Here is a 20,917-nt window from a genome sequence, read left to right on the forward strand (position 1 = left end):
AAGGAGAAGCCGAGGACATGGCACTGGGGGCAGGAGGATGGGGGCACTGACATGGCTGCTCCCTGCTCCCACACCCTAGCTCGGAGAGGGGGAGACTTTCAGAGGGAGGTCGAGGGGGCCAGCAGGCTGTGTGTGTGTGTCCTGCTCATTCTGTCTGGCTGCGTGCAGAGCTGAAGTCTAGTCCTACAGGTAGGGGAAGTTCCCGGGTACCCCTGATACCCTTGGCACCCACAATAGGGCGAGAGCTTCTTTCCTTCCTGGGTCTCTCTAGGGGGCCCAGAGGGCAGAGACTTCGAGACCTTGTTTGCATCTGCATCCCTGGCCTCAGTGCTCCCGTGGTATGATTTCTACCTAAAACAACAATGAACAACATAAAACAACACTCCCTCGCCGTGGCAGACTCCCTCTGGGTTCTGGAGACGGCTCCCAGCGCGTCCCTTGAAATAGCTCCTTGATGCTGAGTCTCTCCCAAGGGTGAGAGAAAGGGGCCATCGGTATCAGTTTATAACGAGCACACCAAGACAGCCATGGGTATCAGCTTATAATTAGCACGTCAAGATGGGGGCTACCACCAGGCGCGAAGGCAAATGCTGCCAGCTTCAGCCTGGGAGCACAGAAACCTGTGGACAGTCCCTGCTCTACACCTCTGAGTCCCAGCAAATCCTGATGGTCCCTATTTGTTGATGTAGAGAACGAAGGACCCAGAGAGGCCACAATACCCTCCCGAGGGACTTTCTTGCTCCCAATTTTTATGAATGGGCAAGAGCCTGACCCAACCAGATCCCAGACACTCTTGGTCTGGATTTCCTTTGTGGGGGAGGGGTGGTGCATGTGGAGACTGGGGGTGGGGACGCTACTGATGCTTCCTCTGATACTCAGACTGGATGCTGTCCTGGGTTTCAGGAATTGTTGCTCCCGAGAAACTTGCCCCCAAAACGAAGCCCGAGTTTCTAATCTCAAGTGCATCCTCCCTGTCACCTCCCTGACCCCACAGTTTGCCTCTGTGGTCATTGTGAATGGCAGGGCTACTGTCACGCGATAATGGTGACTCTATACAGTGCCCCACTGACCACTAAGCCCACGTGGGTCATGACATTGGGTCAGATTCACTTTTTATCAGGTTCGAAATGTTTCCTGGGCATATTTTATTTAGTGGAGGGGCGGGGGGGGCAAGGAGGGGGTCCTCTGGGAGTATCACCCAGAAAATGGAAGCAGAAACAGAAGCCCAGAGAGATGTGGAAGAGGGTGCCCCAGCTTACAGAGGCCCGGGTGATGCACATCAAAGAGCTAAGGGAGAGACTCGGTGGGTACCAGCACACGTGTTTGTCCCCGTTTGGAGCTCAGGGCCTAGTGAGAGACCCGCCTGTCTGGCCCGAAGGTCAGGAGCCTGTTCCATGCACTCTCTCCACTGCAGCTTTTCCCAGGGAGAAAATGGGGGACAATGCTAAGATCACAGGACCGTGTTGCCAATTTTCACTTGAAAATGGCTCCACCGATGGCCGATAGGAAGAACGGCCAGACATTTCCGCTGGGTCAGTCCAGGGGTCTCAGGGCAGAAGGCTACCTTGGAATCACCAGTGTGGGTCTGCATACGCAGCTTGGGAAAACCACCCAGGCATTTCTTATTGCCCCCAGGGATATCTTTTTCCCCCTTTTTATTTATTTATATATTTTCACTGATTTTTTAAAAAAAATTAATAAATCACTGTGAGATACAGTTACAGACTTACAAACTTTCGTGATTACATTTCAGTCATATAATGGTCGAGTACCCATCCCTCCACCAGTGCCCATTCTCCACCACCAACATTCCCAGTATCCCTCCCGCCATTCCCACCCCTTCACCCCCCCACCCCCGCCCCCGTGGCAGGCACATTCCCTTTTACTCTCTCTCTCTCCTTCTGGGTGTTATGGTTTGCAATACAGGTACTAAGTGGCCATCAGGTTTGGCCCATAGTCTACTTTCAGCACGCATCTCCCATCCTGAGCGAGCCCTCCGAGCATCATTTAATTTAGTGGGCCCTTCTCCATCCCAGCTGCCTTTCCCCCCAGGGATATCTTATAGCAGTTGAAATTCCGGAACCTGCTCCAGAGTCCCGGGGGCTAGCCTAGGCTTAGTCACACATTCTGCCACAGACTTCCTTCCCTTCACTCTAAATCCACCCCAGAACACATGTTGGGCACGACCTCACGGGCCTGTTCTTCGGAGACCTGTGAACCTTGCCCGGGAGCACTCCCCGCAGGCCTGCCTGGGGTTTCTTTTCCTCTTAGCCTCAGTCTCTGCTTCCCCGAGAACCTTTCACACCCCACTCTGCATTCTAGCAGCCGTGCTCCTGGCTCTGCGGATGGACGGCAGTGAGCGAGCCCAACACCAGCACAGAGGGAGGGATGCCAGCGGTCCTTCCTGGTCTCTGCTGGCGTGTGTGGCTGCTCCACCTGCGGGCTGGCGGGGCAGGCTGTGTGCAGAGAGCCAACAGCTGCTACATCCTGCTGCGGCCTCAGATCAGGGGAAGTGGGTGAAAATGTGAATGAAACCTGAGCCTCCTCCAGCCTGAGCAGCGAGGCGAAGGGCCACACCCGGGCAGGTGGCTCTGGGAAGCCTCCGCTCTGTGCCCCTGCCCAACAGCTGCCAGCTGTCCCTCGCACCTGCTCTGCTCTGAGGCTGAGCCCCTGCCTGTGCCACCAGGCTCATCGGAGAGCACTGCCCGGAGGGTGCTCGGAGAGTGAGTGAGCGAGCGGCGTGGGGGGCGCGGAGGTCATCTCAGGCTCAGACGAGAAGAACCTCCCGGCTGAGGCCCCCTCAGGGCTAAAATTGGTGCATCTATGACTGCCTTTGAAATCGCCTCCGAATTGCCTAGTAGAGCCTGCTCTGTGTGTGTGTGTGTGTGTGTGTGTGTGTGTGTGTGTGTCTGTGTGTGTGTGTACGCGCACGCATGCCCATTTGTCGGGGGATGGGCTGTAATGAGAAGTCCAGAGTAACACACCTTTGGAGCGTCACTCCGTGACTAAACGGGAGTCACAAATACAGGAAGAGGCAATGGTCCAGCTCTGGACAGGACATTCCTGCTTGTGCCATCAGGGCCGCTTCCGGCTCTGATGGTGATGATGTTTGTTCACACGAGTCGGGCTGGGGGAGAGGCTGAGCAGGCCACCCTCACCACCCCCTCCCCCTCAACACTTACCCGCGAAGACCAACTCAGGTATAACTGACCCCAGGGGCCCTTTCAAGTCCCCAGCTAGGGCTGTGCCTGAGGAAGGACTGCCCACCTTTGGGTCACTGCTGTTGGGTGACTCCACCCACCCCCACTCTCCCATTCACGACTCGGGGAACCCCTGAATCAGGAGTGTTAACTTCTTTTTTTTTTCTTTTTGGGTCACACCTGGTGATGCACAGGGGTTACTCCTGGCTCTACACTCAGGAATTACTCCTGGCAGTGCTGGGGGGACCATATGGGATGCTGGGAATCAAACCCAGTCGGCCACATACAAGGCAAAGCCCTATCGGCTGTGCTATCGCTCCAGCCCCAGGAGTGTTAACTTCTAGTTGTGATAATCCTCCCTTCTAGGTCCCCCATTCCCGAGGGAGCCCTTTGATTTGTGGGGTTCTCCGTTATCCAAAGTGCTCCATGTCACAGACAAAGGTGAATGCCAGAGGTCCAACGGGACTCTGAGAGGCCACTCAATAGGGAGGCAGCCTCATCAGAACCCCATCTTAGACATCTGGGGTTCTATGGTCTCATGGTTGAAGCCTTCCAGAGCTTTCCACACACCAGAAGCCAGTAAGGATTTTCTCCGGGTGCACAGCCCGGAAACGAAATCCAGCTGGCAGACGGACTGGCAGGGAGGCAGGCTCACTCAGCCTGACCCAGAGTCTTACACTGGAGCTTCCTGCCCCCTCTCCAGTGCCCGTTAACTGCCCACCAGGTCCAGTTTCTCTGACCTGTCCTAGGCACCTACACAGCATGCGGGGGGGAAAGGGACAAAGGGAAGGGGAAGCCCCTGTCTCCAGCCAAGTACTGGAAGATGTCGTGCCTTCTTTGTGCTTGCTAACTTGAAGCAGCTCCCGCAATCTACTCCCCGAACCCCCATTCTGCCACCTGGACCTCAGTGGCACCCCAGTGATCCCCAACCCAGGCCCCCTGATGGTACAGTGTTGGGGCCATTTGTTCAATTTCCAGAAACTCTGTGTGCATGCTTAACCATCTATAGTTTGAAGCTGACTGTAGTAGGAAGCCTCACTCTTCATGAAATCAGCAAACACCCCAAGCTAGGGCACCCGCTTATCCAGAATGCTGGCTGACCTGTGTGCCGGTGGTCTTGGGACTCTTTTTGGAAATGTTAGAAATTTTGCCAGGGGCTGACGGGTGGGTGCTGGGGCCAAGCGGATGCAGCAGTTACTCCACAAGGTGTCCCCACCCCGTTGGCCTGAGTGAGAGCGTCACACGACTCCGAGGGCTCCTCTTGCAACCAGAATCTCAAATGAATTATAAAAGTGCATTCTGGTTGGCTTACCTTGATGCCTACGACCAGCCAGTGTCTCCAGAACTGAGCATCGGGAGAAGACCTGGATGGGACATCTGGGTCCACCATCACCAGGATGTAGGATGCAACCTGTAACACAGGAACCAGAATGAAGTTTCACTGGCTAGAGAGATAGTACAGGACTAACGTGTTTGCCTTGCACATGGTTGACCCAAGTCCAATCCCTGGCAACATGTATGGCCCCCTGAGCACCCTCAGGACTGATCCTTTGGTGTAGCTACACAAGTAAGCCCTGAGCACCTCCACCTGTGGCCCTATTCCTTCCCTGCCCCAAAAGTTAATGTCGGACCATGCAAGTTTGCTGCTAGGAAGATGAAAATGGGCAGAGTCTCTTCTTGCCTCATTTTAACTGAAGAAGGGCTGAGTGGCCCCTCACGGCTTCCCACGAAGCTCATCCTTGTTCTCACGGCCCCTCTCACATGCCACTAATTGCAGGGAAGTGAGTCTGTAAAAGACTCAGCCAAATAACGTGACTCTAAGTAGAAAAATGAATCAAACAAGCACCTGACCCAGGAGCATCATGCTGGGTGCTCTGGGGAACTCGAAGCTCATGGGAGTGGAGTGACTTATCCACTCATTCAGTCACCCATGTCAGAGCTCCAGCAGAATGAGAGGGACCCTGGAGACATTGGTGGAGGGAAGGGATACTGGTGAAGGAGTTGGTGTTGGAACATTGTACGCCTGAATCTTAGTTATGAACAACCTTGAAACTCTGTAATTCATGGTGATTCAATTAAAAAACAAAACAAAACCCCAGCAATGGCAAGGGATGCTGGGAACACGCATCATCCCTTCCCCAAGCACAGGCAGAACCACCTAATCGGTGTCAGGTGCTGTTGTAGGTGCCAGGAATCGGGAAAAAAAAAAGAACAAGTCAGTGGCATTAATGCCTTCAGGATGCTTTTATGTTAGACACACAGGCAATAATAATAAGAGTGATGATGATAATCAGTGAAAATAAAAAGAAAATGTCAAATTGTAATTAGGGCTACGATGACATAAACAGGGTGAGCAGAAATAAACATTCTAAGAAGACACTTGCTCCAATAGAAATCTGCAGGACAGAAAGACCCAAAGCAGTGAGGGACGAGAAGGTAGGAATAGCCGTGGGGGTGCTGAAGAGGTGGAGGGGCCAGGTCAGACGCAGGGGGAGGCCTGGGGACTTCCTGAAAGGACCATGCAGAACTCAGGGAAGGTTGTAGCTGGGGGACTGGTGCTCACTTTGCCTTTTATCAAGGATTGCTTTGGTGGCTGTGTGGAGAAGCTATGAGTCACAGGAGGCCAGTTGGGAGGCTGTTGGGAGCAGAGGATAGTGGCATCGTGGCATAGAGTGGTGGAAACCCACCGGGGAGCTATCTTTAGGTTGAATCAGTGGGTTTTGCCAAGAGATTGGGCAATAGGAAAATGAGGAAGGGGTGAGGAAAGAGAAATCAAGGATGATTCCTGGATCGGGGCTCAACTGGGAGAGCAGTGTAAGGCCTCACAGAAGACTGGCAGGAGTTCTGTTTCTGACAAGTCAACTTTGAAATGCCTTGGAAGAGACAACCGAATACACACACACACACACACACACACACACACACATGCTGAGTCTGGAATTGGGGGGCAGGATCAGAACTGGGTGTGTATAAATTTGGAAGACCTTAACCTGTTAAATTTATAAACAAATGAGCTTATTCATGTAAAAGGAAAGAGATCACAAGGCTGAACACTTAGGCAAGCTAGTGTTGAGGAGAGAGGAGGCACCAGACAGGGGTCTCTGCCCCACCAAGGGCTGAGCGGGGCTCATGAGAACCTCCACACAATGAATTTCAAGGAGGAGCAAAGGGTTAGGTGGGGTGAAACTGAAAGGCAGAGCAAGAGCAAACAGAAGGTACAGAATTGATCGTGTGCTTTGACAAATTGGACAAGACCAGTGTTGGTGGAGTAGGAAGGACTGATACTTGGTAGATTAGGTGGAGATGAGACGGGAGCTGAGAAATTGGAGAGAGTTATTAATGGTGATTAAAAGCAAGAAGTTTGGGTGGTAAAGAACAGTTAAAACATGGAGGGACTATACCCGAGGGAAAAGAGGAATAGATACTTAAATTTAAAAAAAATTTTTTTTAGAGATGGATGATGGTTACACCCACTTGCAGCCAATGGAACGGACCCAAGAGGAATAGGAGAGGGGATTGTGTCCATGTCTTGGCTCGGTGTCTTGGAAAGTGTTAGGAACAGGAAGCAGGGAGGAGGAGGAGAAGGAGAAGGAGGAGGAGGACCTGGTCTGCGATAGGACCAGAGGGTCTGGGCCACTGGGAGGGGTAGTGTTGAGGGATGAGGAAATCGCCCTCTGCTTCTATTTCTTTAATGAGTTAGTGTCAAGGTCATTAGGGGAAGAGGGGTTATAGGAAGTTTGGGGACAGAGAAGAAGGTGTGAAGTAGTCATTTTGGAAAGTGAGAAACTGAATATTTCATGGGGAGGTTACGAGGTGACATTACATTCTGCAGTTTTAACAGTTTTTAACTGTTGGAGTGCAGGCGAGGGTTGAGTGGTGGCAGAAGCTGGAGAGGGCCTGAGGCGAGTGAGTAGGATGGAAAAGAAGAGGGCCAGGGAGCCAGAAGGGAGTAAGAGAACCAGAGAAGAGTCCTCTCGGGCTCCTGCTGTCTGTAGGGAGAGACGGACAGACAAATGCTCTGCAGAGAGATGCGCTTGGGTAGAGGATTCCTGATCAGGACCCGGGGGTTCAGAGCCTCACCCCCTCCATGCCATGGACGCAGTGAGGCTCTCAGAGCCATCTAGGGAACTGACTCTGCAGGGAGCTGAAGAGTCTGAGCGGAGACACTGTGGGTGTCTGGGGGGGCGGGGTGGGTGCCCAGGGGTGGGGCAGCTAGTAAAGGGTGTCTGAAAGACAAAGGGCAGTGAGCAGGCTGGAACCCAGTCAGAGGAAACTTACCTGCTTTTGCAAATTCAGTTCACAACGGAATCTACTCAAAGTTGTTCGAGCAATGGTTGGCATGAGTAAATGCCTGCTGCGGGAGGCACATGAGGAAGATGAGAAAATGAAAAGTGGGAGCTGGAGCAATAGTACAGCAGGGAGGGTGGTTACCTTGCACCCAGGTTCGATCCCCGGGACCCTCTATGGTGCCCCTGGATCCATCAGGAGTGATTTCTGAGTGCAGAACCGGGAGCAAGCCCTGAGTACTGCGGGGTGTGCCCCAAAAACAAAAAAAGAAAGAAAGAAAATGAAAAGGAGGGCAAGAGAAAACCTGAGAGGACTCTGGTCCTTTTAGAGCTTGAAAATTCCAGTAGTAGTCATGTAGAGTGAGAAAGGAGAAGCATTTGTGCATGAGAGTGAACAGCATGAGGCAAATGCCAGAGAGGGAAATGAGGCAGATGCAAGATGACTCCGAGAGTCTGTCTAGGTCTAGAGTACCAGGAATATGAGGAGCAGAAAAGGTATTAAGTGGTGACCCTGGCACCAGGACATACAGACAGAGACGTCCTCAAATGGATCTAGGAGGCGGGAGCTTTCTCAAGACTCGGCTTTTGTGCAGTGGACAGAAGAATGATGAGAGTCCCAAAACTGCAGAAGAAAGGTCAGGAAACAGAACAACGAGGAAAAGAACATGGGACTCAGAGCAGTGGGGAGAGGAGGGACGGAGGAGAAGAGAGTTATATACGGGGGAGGAGGAGGAGGAGGAAGCAGAATGTCAGGAAGACTAAGAGAAAAGGGGATAAAAGAGGGAGTGAAGAAGAAAGATGAAAATCACAGGACTGCCAAGGGAGATGGCCACGGGGCAGTCACTGTCACTGTCATCCTGTTGTTCCTCCATTTGCTCGAGCGGGCACCAGTAATGTCTCCATTGTGAGACTTGTTGTTACTGGTTTTGGCATATCAAATACGCCACGGGTAGCTTGCCAGGCTCTGCCGTGTGGGCGGGATACTCTCAGTAGCTTGCCGGGCTATCCAAGAGGGGCGGAGGAATCGAACTTGGGTTGGCCGTGTGCAAGGCAAACGCCCTACCTGCTGTGCTATAGCTCCAGCCCACAGGGCAGCATCAACCAAAAACCGACAACTGGGGATATTAAAGTATATAAGGTAACCATAAACAAGACTGATTGGTACTGATTACAGAATAAATAAGGGAAGCAAAATTAGAAATCTAGAGAGAAATACACATTCTTAATACATTTACTAGTGATTAGATTTTTATTCAATATGTGATATTTAATATGTGATAAGGCAATTTCAAATCAGTGCAGAGAGGCTAATTTATTTTACAAGTGCTATTGGGACAGCTGATTTACCCTGTGGAATAAATAAGCTCAGTCTCTTTAACAAAAGTCTTTCACAGTTTCATATGAAAATAGAAAGATCTTTAATCTTTCTATCTAGATTAAATCTACTTTAATCAATTTATAGCAAATTCATTTAGTGAAATACTCTGTTAGAGTTAGATGTTTATATTTTGATATGGGAAAATATCCATGACACAGTAGTAAGTGAAATAAGGTGCAGGACAGAGTATATGATATCACATAAAATGTGCAGAAACTTTCTATATTTAACTATATGTGTATTTATAGATATATTTGCATATGCAAAATAAGTGTCTGGAAAAATATGCACCAAACTGTTAACAGTAAACAAATAACACAAAGGAAAAGACTGATATATTTGCTAGGTATAATTTTAAAATTCCTAAAATGCAATAAAAGAGCACAAAGTGATATTTGAAGGTAATAAACAGGGTAACTATGAGATTTATGATAAGAAGTTAAAATACTTAATAAGTAAAGTGCTCTTTAATTTTTTATCTGTTTATTTAAGTTCTTATTTAAATATTTATCAAGAAGCTAGGGAGATGAAAAGGTGACTTAAATATTGTCAGATTGTGAGGTAAATGTATAAGTCATAGAAAGTAAAGTGTAAATAGCTTTTCACTGAGTCATTGCAGTCAAAAGAAAGTGCTTTAGGAAATCAAGAGACCATGTTTCAAGTTTGAAGGAGGCAGTAAAGTGCTTTTTAAAATCAGTAAGAAAAAAGTCACCATTCCAATGGAAAAGTAGACAAGTGACATAAATATACAATTCATAAACAAATAATCTATACATATGCAAACAAGTGTTCAATTTCACTATTCATCAAATACTGCCAATTAATAAAATACAATACCACTCTGACAATGTTATGTAACATTCACACACATATATGCTTATTCCCAGAGTGCTTAAAGTATGTAAAAAAAAACAATGAGTAGGTTAGAAAATCTTATGTAACACTAATTTAATTGTCTTTGATGAAAACACCAAACCAATTCTATCTTTCCACGCAGAGAAAGGAGACTGAGAAATGAAGCACTTGCAATATTGGCTGGTATCTCTAAGTGATGGAATAATTATCAACTATCTTCTTTCCTGCGCTATTCTGCAGTTTCCAAAGTTTCTGCAGTAAAAGGTGATGCTTTTATACTTAGAAAAAAAATTTGAACTTAAGGAAAACAAAAAGATACTCCACAAAGTCCAGAACTTTAACATTGGTTAAATACTGTTGTGGTCAAGCCCTCTGGTAAATATCTGGCATGCCCAGTAGAGGTGGCGTTTACCAGAACAGCCGGGGTCGAGGCTTTTCAGAGCTGGGGGACACCAGGCACCATGGGAGTGTCGATCCAGCACCAGGCCTCTCTTGCGCCCTGCTTTTCTCCATCTCAACTGTTCTCTTCTGGTCATACCCTGAAACCTGTCTTTCCCCCAGCCTCCCCCACCCACCCACCCAAAGTCACTGATCCTGGCCACAAGCTCTGTGTTCAGCTTGTGTCTGCAGCTCTTCGTCCCAAGGACTAACATCCGACCCCAAGGGACATCAGCCTGTTCTTTCTCCTGGCCCGCCAGAGCTCTCTTCCTTCATTTGGGTCTCAGACTGCAAGAAGCAATTCTATTTTGTCCCCCTGTCATCTAAACTACCCTTGGCGCGCACACCCTGGTTTGGAGCAGAGAGGACTCTGGGAGAAGCTTGCATCCCTGACGGGCTCCGCCGTCTTTGCAGATTCGCTGTCGGCCTGCCACGCTGCTGGGAGTTTTGCTAGCCAACGTCACGTCATGGGGGAATGGTCATCTTTGGGGAATGGCTTTTTAGGATTTCCAGATTTCTCCGCTATCCTTAAGCGGCCCATCTTGCCCAGCTCCCCCCCTACCTTCTCTTGCTGGATAGCTTTTTCAGCAGTACATGCTTGGAGACATAGAAGCTACAGATGCCTAGTGCTTTGAGGTCATTCTCAAAGCTGTGAACACTAAGTGCAATGACAGTGACCTCTCCTTTGGCCCCCCTATGCCATCAAAAGGGGAAGGTTGAGTCCCCAGGGAGAACAGACGGCACACGGTATTTCTATTCTTCTCTCCATCTCTCTCTCTCTCTCTCTCTCTCTCTTTTAATACTTTCTTTCTCTTGAATATTCTGTTCTGTTCCTGCTGATCACAAAGTCTCTTTCATCGAAAGTGAGACAGGAAGGAAGGAATGAATGAAGGGAGGGAGAGAGGGAGGGAGGAGGATGGAAGGAAAGGAGGGAGGAAAGGAGGGAGGGAGGAAGGAAGGGAGAAAGGAGGAAGGGAGGGAAGGAGGAGAGAGGAAGGAAGAGAGAGAGGAAGGAAGGGAGGGAGGGAGAATAACAGGCAAGAAAGAGAGAGTGAACAGGAGAAAGGCACTTATTTTGCACACAATCAACCTAGGTTAGATCCCCGAAACCACATATTGTCTCTCACGCCCTGCCAAGAGTGATCCCTGAGCACAGAAGCTGGGAGTAAGGGCCAAGCAGAGTCATGTGTGGACCCTCAAAACAAAGCAAAAAAAAAAACTTAAAAAAAAAAAGTCTCCTTAGCTCCCTCCTTTGCTATTTCACTCTCAACCCCACCAGAAGAGGCTCCTCCCTTCCATCCCCCTTTGGGGACTCCCGACCCCACATTACCCCCTACGGCATCTGCTCTGGCCTTTATTAATGCCACCGTCTTGATGTCACTGATCCAGTAACATTTTCCAATCCTCATCACCTCCGACACCTTCCTCAGCTGCCCTTGACAGGGTGGGCCACCGCTATGGGAAAACTTCCTGCATCCCTGAGATTTCATGCCACTCCTCTTCTTCAAGACTCTTTTCCCTCAGGGCCGGACCCCAGGTTCTCTTTTATTACTCTCCCTTCCTTCTCACCCCCCAGCCACTCCTAATCTCTCGCCCTGTGCCCAACAACGCACTTCACACAGATGACACTGACCCTGTCCCACAGCACTGCGGATCCCTCAAAGTCTCCTCCTTCCATGGATGAAGGTGTCGGCCCCTGCTACCGTAAGCCAGAAACCCAGAACCCCTCCGCCCCTTCGCTGTGATCCTTCTTCTTGCTCGTGTCCAGTCCGTCTCAGCAGTTCTGCCTCCCAGTTATCTCTGAGGCCCGCCAGTTCCCCCTCCCCACTGTCTCGCCAGCACCATATCTGTGTCTCCTGCAACACCCCCCTGCCATTGTCCCCTGTCTGCTCTGAAGCACTAATTTCCTAAGCCACCTCAAAATATTTTCCCCCCAAAACACAAACACGTACGATCATGGTATTCTGCTGCTTAAAATCCATCGCAAGTTTTCTCTAGCTCCCTACCGTGTCCTGCTGAACGCGCTGGCCCCACCTGTCTGAAGGTGCCCGGGAACTCTCTTCCACTCTCCTGGATTGTCTTGTTTCTAGAGTTTTCCCTTCTTGCCTCCACCTCTCCACCTTTGCATAGGTCTTCTCTTCTGAAATGCTTCTTTATTCCCAACCCACTTATTTATTTATTTGAAATTGTTTTCAAGGCACTGGTATGTACGATAATGTTAACGAGACGGTTTTATATATAACATTCCAACCACCCCACTTCCTTTTATTCAGTGAACTCCTATTCATACCTCAGAACTCCACCCAGGCTGGCTTTCTGATTGAAGGGTCCCCTGGCCCCCCATTCTACTTCAGTGCCTATGTTGAATAGGCTTACATTTCTTTCACCTCGGTTTACAATCAATTAGATATTCATTAGCCTGAATACATTTTTAATTAGCTATTCATTATCATTAATCAATTAGATGTTCATTAGTCTGAGTTTTGATTACTGTGTCTGCCAGAAGACTCTGACCTTGAAAACAGGGACAGTAACTGTTTCGGTCCATCGTGTCCCCTGGGAGAGCCCTGAGACTGGCACAAAAATATAATAAATATTTTTAATGAATAAATAAAACAAGAACTGCCTCTGGTCCAGGTGGTTGACTTGTCGGGCCATTCACGCATTCATTCATTGACTTGTCACAGCTGAGGGAGGAAGGCTGAGAGGTACACTTTGCCTTCGAGTCAACAGGAGTCTAACAGGCTTCTTGAAGTCAATCTTCCAACCACCCCAGGCAAACAGTTAGAACTGCAGAAGCAGCCCTGAATAGGAAGTGAAAACTTTGGCCTAAGATGAACAAAGAAAGATCCAAAGAGGATGAAGCCTCTGACCTGGGGAGGAGAAGGCAGATGGAATAGAGAAGGGATCACTAAGAAAATGATGGCTGAAGGAATCAGTCATGATGGAAGATGTATGCTGAAAGTAAATAATAAACCAAACATGATAACCTCTCAGTGTGTGTGTTGCAAGCCATAATACCCAAAAGTAGATAGAGAGTATGGGGAATATTGTCTGCCATGGAGGCAGGGGGAGGGTGGGAAAGGGGGGGTATACTGGGGATATTGGTGGTGGGGAATGTGCACTGGTGGAGGGATGGGTGTTTGATCATTGTGTGATTGTAACCCAATCATGAAAGCTTATAACTATCTCACAGTGATTCAATAAAAAAAAAAAAAAAAAGAAGAAAGTTTGCCCAAGAGGAAGGGCCGCTGGGAATAGCATGCCTGAAGCTTTGGAGATGCAAAAAGGAGTGGTGAGTCCTTCACTGCAGCACTGTTCTTAATAGCCAAAATCTGGAAACAACACGAGTGCCTGAGAACAGACAACTGGTTAAAGAAACTTTGGTACATCTACACAATGGAATACTATGCAGCTATTAGGAGAGATGAAGTCATGAAATTTGTTTATAAGTGGATGGACATGGAGAATATCATGCTAAGTGAAATGAGTCAGAAAGAGAGACAGACATAGAATGACTGCAATCATTTATGGAGTGTAAAATAGTAAAACATGAGACTGACACCCAAGGACAGTAGACACAAGGGTCAGGAGGATTGTTCCATTGTTGGAAGCCTACCTCATGAGCTGGGGGAGAAGGCAGCTGGAATAGAGAAGGGATCACTAAGTCAATGATGGTTGGAGGGACGGTCTGGATGGGAGGTGTGTGCTGATAGTAGATAAAGGGTCAAATGTGATACCTGTCAGTATCTGTATTGGAAACCATAATGCCCAAGAATAGAGAATATGGGGGAAATTGTCTGCCATGGAGGCAGGGGGAGGGTAGGAAAGGGGGAGTACACTGGGGAGACTGGTGGTGGGGAATGTGCACTGGTGGAGGAATGTGTGTTTTATCACTGTATGAATGTAACTTAAAAATTCACTGTCACTGTCATCTCGTTGCTCATCAATTTGTTTGAGCGGGCACCAGTAACGTCTCTCATTGAGAGACTTATTGCTACTGTTTTTGGCATATCCAATACACATGGGTAGCTTGCCAGGCTCTGCCATGCGGGCTCAATATTCTTGGTAGCTTGCCGGGCTCTCCGAGAGGGGCAGAGTAATTGAACTTGGGTCAGCCGCATGAAAGGGGAACGCCCAACCGTTGTGCTATCGCTCCAGCCCCTACTTAAAAATTAAAGCTTGTAATTGTATCTCACATTGATTCAATAAAATAAAATTAAAAATAAAAGACACTGCCCTTGACCAGGGTACCCAGTGCAAGGTGCCAGACAAGGGGCAGCTCCCAAGCCCCGGAGTCCAATTGGGATCGTTCTGATGAGCCTATTCTAACCTTGCCTCCCTGGCTTATGCCCTCTGGTCCATCCCTTCTCCCTGGGACTCACAGAACAGACCCTCACCCACAAACTCCCCTCACTGGCTCCTGGCTGACCCTGGTGCTTCCCCATGTGGCCTGGGGTTCCTGCTCCTAGGAGTCTGTGGGGCTCTTCCTTCATTGCCATCTTTGCCTCTTTTATGTCAGTTAAAACCACCCCCAGCACAGTTAAAACAGGGCCCTGGACTTCCTAGTAGTTAGTTAGCGGCTCTCGGGGGGTCACTTGTACCCCACAGCACCCCATTGTTCTCCGTGGGGGGACATCTCAAGTTAAGAGCTAGAGTCAATTCAGTGGGGGGCTGTCTTCTCACCTCACCGTAACTGATAGATCAGCAGAGGAACTTTTCAAGCTGCTAAGGCTCATGAAGCTTGGTTTCATGGGGCTGGGAGTGGGGACCAAGGCATTGGTGCTGATTTGGAAGGTTTTGCATGGCACTGTGGAGCTAGGGGCCAACACGACAGTCCTAAAGTCAGACTCCCCAAAGTGCGCGAGAAAAATCCACTGCTGACTACAACCCAGTTTTCCTTATTCCACATGTGCATCTTAGAGAAGATGGGGTGTCTGAGAGAGAGAGAGAGAGAGAGAGCCACATGCCAGGGGTCCTGAAGATTAGGACGCTTGAGTCTTGAGCACCAAACAAGAAGCTGAAGTCACACACACACAAGTTGCCCTCCACTCCCACCATTCCTGATGCTGTTGGTTGCGATACAAATTTAGCCTATGGTGGGTTGGCTGCGTTTGAACCTCCCCCACAAAGCTCTGCATGGGAAATCTAGTTAAGAGCCTTCTTCCTGGGGGAGGCTGAGTGTAACAGCTGCTCCTCACCGGGGCTGATGGTCTCACCAGGATGCAGCCACTGCTACCCTGGAGCCTAAAGCCCTTTCATCCCTGAGAACCAACTCACATTTCAGGACGGTGTTGGGATTTTCTTTTCCCCCACAGCCACCAACAAAGAGACTTCCTGCCAGGTGACAGAGCCACCTCGCCCGGAGAGCTGGGCTCATGTCCTCCTCTGGCATGTGTGGGAAGAGGCGTGTTGGTCAGCTCGCCTTCTTCCTTGCCGTCCTCTGCTTGAAAGTTTCAACAACACAAGGATTGGATTCCTCAGCCTTTGCTGTACACCAAGGGAAATGTTTGTGTCAAAAAGATGCAAGAGAAAGTTCCTGGGGGGGGGGCTCCCTTCCCTGAGTACAATGCAGAGGCCCACTATGCCCTTCTGCGTTCCTTTCCTTACTTCCTGGAATATAGATGTGATGTTGGAGGTGTAGCAGCCATCCTGTGACAAAGAGGGGCAAGCATGAGGTTGAAAGGTCTATAAGTTAAGGATGGGGGAACAAACATATGGGAAGAATATGGGTTCTTAAGTTTCTGGAATTGTCTGGAATTGCCAACCCCTGGCTTATTGCATGAGACAAAACAACATCTTAAATTGCTAATGGTAGTAGGATTTTCCTTTCTTGTACTCGAGGAAATATGTGTATAAATATATATATTTATATAAAATTTATATAACTATATATTTATTATAATATATAACATATTATATATATTTATATATACACATATAGGCTGGAATGATAGCACAGCGGGTAGGGCATTTGCCTTGCATGCTGCCAACCCGGGTTCGATTGCTCCGTCCCTCTCAGAGAGCCCGGCAAGCTACCGAGAGTATCTTGCCCGCACAGCAGAGCCTAGCAAGCTACCCATGGCGTGTTCAATATGCCAAAAACAGTAACAACAAGTCTCACAGTGGAGACGTTACTGGTGCCCGCTCAAGCAAATCGATGAACAATGGGACGACAGTGCTACAGTGCTCCATACACATGTATATGTACATATACATTACCCAAGGAATTACTACACAATGACAGTGACAGTGATATACATTTTCTGTGATTATTTTGGCAAGGGGTCTGGCAAGTGAGACCACTCCTCAGAAGAGAGTCTCGAGTTTGCGCAAAGCTCACTCAGGGGAGTAACAGAGTAGTGGGGGCGGGGGTCTCTTGCTCTGCACAGAGGCTGTTACTCGAGACACGAGAGACTGATTCACAAAGTGGCAATGACACGTTTCACCCAGCAGAGTGGTTCTCAAACATAAAACAAGTTAAACATTGAACTCAGTCCCATACTAAGTCCCCCCCAACCCACCCCAGCTGGGGAGTCTCTCTTCTTTTCCCTTCTGCTTTCCAATAAACATTTCTATTCCATATATATATATATATATATATATACAACTATATATGTATAATATATATATATATATGCAAGTATTTTTAAGACTGAAGCAATGTCTGTGGGTCAGGTTTTGTTACTGTGAACTACATTCCAGATGGTCCCTGGACGAGTGGCTGTCTGAGGTCCTGGGCATGTGTCTGTGAACATGGGGACAGCCGTGTAGGCGAGGGCCAACCTCTGCCCCTCTCACCCTCTTTGCACTGGGACTAGTCCAGGACCTAGAGACGCTAGCAGAAACAGCGACCCTCTTTCCCTGATGGCAAACCTAACCAGCAATTGCCCAGAATCTCTCTGCTGCTTCTTACAAGCAGCAGCCCCTCTCCCCCACCCGCACCTTGGTGGTGGTGGTGGGTGCCATTCAGTTAAGTTCCCACACTGATTGTTAGAAGGGGCTGCCCCTCGGGGAGTCAAGACCTGCCCCCTTGAAACTCAGGCTTTGAGAACTGCACATTTAAGAATTGCCGGTTCGAGAGTGTCTGGCCTTGCACGTGGCTGTGCCCCTGTCTGCCAAAGGCCACCTCCCAGTGGCCTTTGGTTCGGGCTAAGGGTTCCTGTCTCGAGGCTGGAGCAATAGCACAGCGGGTAGGGCGTTTGCCTTGTACACTGCCGACCCGGGTTCAATTCCCGGCTTCCCATGTGGTCCCCTGAGCATCGCCAGGAGAAATTTCTGAGTGCAGAAGCCAGGAGTAACCCCTGTGCATCGCCGGGTGTGACCCAAAAAGGAAAAAATAAAGGGTCCCTGTCTCCTCGAGAGTTCGGCCTGGGGCTGTGTCCTACTCTGCTGCAGTGACGCCCTTGAACGATGCCGACGTCCACGTCCACGCTGACAGCAGAACACTGTGATGTGGGGACGAGGGCACTGGGGAGGCGCAGGGAGGACCAGTCATCCTGGGCCAGGCTCAGGGCGTAGGACGGGGAGGTGACTCTTCACTGATAGCTCAGGAGGGACAATAAAGGATGGCTTGGCCAGTATCAGATGTGAAACAGGTGGAAGTCAGATGAGGCCATGACTGGAAGTGGCCAGGGTCACATTAGGGCCGCAGAGTCCACTGCGAGGGCAAATCTTCTCTGAGGAGCAGCTGCTGAGGCTACAGGTGGGGGCACAGGTGCGCAGAATATGAACCAGCCACTCGAAGAATCTCATTCAGCTGCTGCACTGACTTAAGGACATTGCCCAAAGTCTCTGAGTATATTAGGTATTTTTTTGAATTTGTTTGTTTGGGGCCACACCCGGTGGTGCTCAGGGCTCACTCCTGGCTCTGTGCCCAGGGATCTCTCCTGGCAGGCTTGAGCATCTGAGGTGTCGGGGACTGAACCAGGGTCAGCCACGTGCAGGGCAAGAGCCCTGCCTGCTGTGCTCTCTCTCTCTCTGGCCCTGGGCCTTGCGTTGCCATCTCTCCAGTGGAAAGAGGCCAACCTGGTGCTTCACTGTCCCCACAGGTATACACACTAATGACCGGGAAGGGCTCAGAGTAGGGCCCTGTCCTTGTGAAGTGACCAATGAAGCCAGTAATTAGGGATAAGGGAGTGGCGTCTCAGGGGCTTAAAGCTGAGATCCCGCCTCCCAACTCTTCCTACACGGAAGGGTACTTGGCGGAGCAAGGCATGATGGGGTGGGGGGCGACATTCACTCCCAACGTCTCCGTATTTGTTTGCGCTGTGACAACTTCCTCCACACCTAGGTCTCTGGACACTTATGTAACTTAAAACAGACATCCTACAAAGATGTGCTTGTTGGCAACACGCTCCCCATCTCTCAGTCGAGTGCCTGCTGCCACTGTGCTGCCCAGTCCTCTGGGGAAGACGGTCTCCCTCCCCTCGCCAGGAGCAGCTGCCGCTGCCCCCTTAAGAAGGCAAGGGCAGGGGGAGGGGGGAAGAAGCGCTCCTGCCTGGCCTTTGGGCTGGCCGCATGCCAGACCCTGGGGTTCACCGAGCTCCACCCCACCCCATGCCTGAGCTCAGTCCCCACAGGCTACTGCGACTTCACGGATGTCTTAATCAAGCTGAGGGACTTATTTAGATGTGAAAGCCACAGAAGCAGCTGAGCAGGCAGCAGAAATCACTACATGTCAAGCGATAAATTGAGATATTACCCTACTGCAGGAGAGAGGTGAGGGGCAGAGAGGGAGGAGGGCAGGGAGGGAGGAGGAGGGAAGGCAGGATGGTACCCTGAAGGGAAGGAGGAACACTCCTGAGTTCCCAAGGCGGGGAGCCTTCCTTTATTCTTGCTCTAGCAGGCAAACCACCCTCCCCAGATTTGTATTCAGATCCACCCCCACCCATCGGTTCCTCTTCTGACTCTCCTATTCCTAAGACTTCCCACTAGCATCTGACCAGCCTATCTTTGGGCTCTTCTCTCTTCAATCAAGCTGGATTCTTTTGGCTTTCCAGGTTCAAGGTCTCCCTGGAATCCCGAATTCTCTGTTCCTATGACCCACACTAGTATTTCTCCACTTTCTTCATTCTCTCTTCATTCTCTCTGACGTCCTTGAGTGAAGTCTAACTGGAGTCTGCCCTGTTGGACCTCTTGCCTCTATTTTTTTTAATTTCTCTTTCCATTCTTTTTTTAAAAAAAATTTTATTGAATCACCATGAGATAGTTACAAGCTTTCATGTTTGGGTTACAATCACACAATGATCAAACACCCATCCCTCCACCAGTGCACATTCCACACCATCAATATTCCCAATATCCCTGGTATATCCCCTTTTTCTACCGTCCCCCTGTCTCCATGGCAGCCAATATTCCCTATACAATCTCTCTACTTTTGGGCATTATGGCTTGCAACACAGACACTGAGAGGTCATCATGCTTGGTCCATTGTCAACTCAAGTGCCTAAAACAGATGACTGGTTAAAGAAACTTTGGTACATCTACACAATGGAATACTATGCAGCTGTTAGGAGAAATGAAGTCATGAAATTTGCCTATAAATGGATCGACATGGAGAGTATCATGCTAAGTGAAATGAGTCAGAAAGAGGAACAGACATAGAAGGAGTGTATTCATTTGTGGAGTATAGAATGATCTCTTGCCTCTAGAGAGAAAGCCCTCACCTAGTTGCATGGAGAAAGCACGGGCAACTGTGACTTTAAGTGGAGTAACACAAACGGCTCATTTTCCCATGGGCTAATTGATGTGAACAAAGCTTAGCTCCCTCTGGCATATTCCTATTCAGAAAAGGCAAAGCTAAGGGCTGGAGAGATAGTGCGAAGTTAAGGAGATTGCCTTGCACACAGCTGACCCTACTTTGATCGCAGGCACTGCATATGGACCCCCAAGCACTGCCAGGAATAACCACTAAGACACCAGGTGGACACAAATCCTGAGCCCCCCAAATCATCAAATCTCTCAATAAAGTCCCTGGCCCCCCGCCAAATTTCTAATATTAAATGCTGAGTTGTATTCATCCATTCACTCATTTTCCAAACCACTTACTCCAAGTCAGGGTTGAGGGAGGTGGGAGTCTGTAGCTCAGGGTACAAGGCGGGATGTCACCCTGGACAGGACACCCTTCCACAGCAAAAAAAAAAAAAAGAAAAAAAAACTCATACCCACATCACTCAGACTCAGAATGGAATGGTTAGAGATGCCAATGAAGCTACGGTGTGCATCGTTGGGGTAAGGGAGGAAAGCGGAGTTCCCAGAGAACCCCACTGAAGACCCAAGGGAACCCCACTGAACCCCACTGAAGACCCAAGGGAATGCTCAGACTGCACAGGGAATGGGATGGATGGAAATGAAGTGGAATCTTTCCTCAACTTTATAATGAAACAGCATCAGATGAAACTATATTATGGGGGGCCTGTTTCCTCTCTGCATGCTCATTTGGCACCAGTGTTGATTCGACTATCCTAGCGATAAACGGAAAACAAACATGCATGAGGCCTGACTTCCAGGGTTTCCTCATTTCCGTAGGAAAATGCCCCCACCATGACCCATCTGAGTTACAGTGTGAGGTCACAGGTCCTGGAGTTGGAAAGAGAAGTGGCTTTAGGCAAGAATACAACTGCCCAACAATCTTGGGAATGACTTACCATTGACTTGGGGCTTCAACACTGATGGTGTCACCTGACCCCTGAGGCCCTCCACAGACTGTTCTCTTCAGCCCATGCAGCTGATCCCCCCACAACCCTCTGCGGGCCCAC

The 20,917-nt window shown here is 49.3% G+C and overlaps 1 protein-coding gene across 2 annotated transcripts in view; it reads right to left on the minus strand.

Moving 5' to 3' along the window:
* PEBP4 (phosphatidylethanolamine binding protein 4) overlaps positions 1-20,917 on the minus strand; it is a 195,981-nt gene that overhangs the window by 88,861 nt on the left and 86,203 nt on the right. For both annotated transcript variants that reach the window (XM_004610199.2, XM_055144805.1), the window contains exon 4: positions 4,513-4,611. In XM_004610199.2, coding sequence (XP_004610256.1) covers positions 4,513-4,611 — 99 coding nt within the window. The remainder of the gene's footprint in view (positions 1-4,512; positions 4,612-20,917) is intronic.

This window comes from Sorex araneus, chromosome 7 (assembly GCF_027595985.1).
Source record: "Sorex araneus isolate mSorAra2 chromosome 7, mSorAra2.pri, whole genome shotgun sequence".
In the NCBI taxonomy this organism is placed as follows: domain Eukaryota; kingdom Metazoa; phylum Chordata; class Mammalia; order Eulipotyphla; family Soricidae; genus Sorex; species Sorex araneus.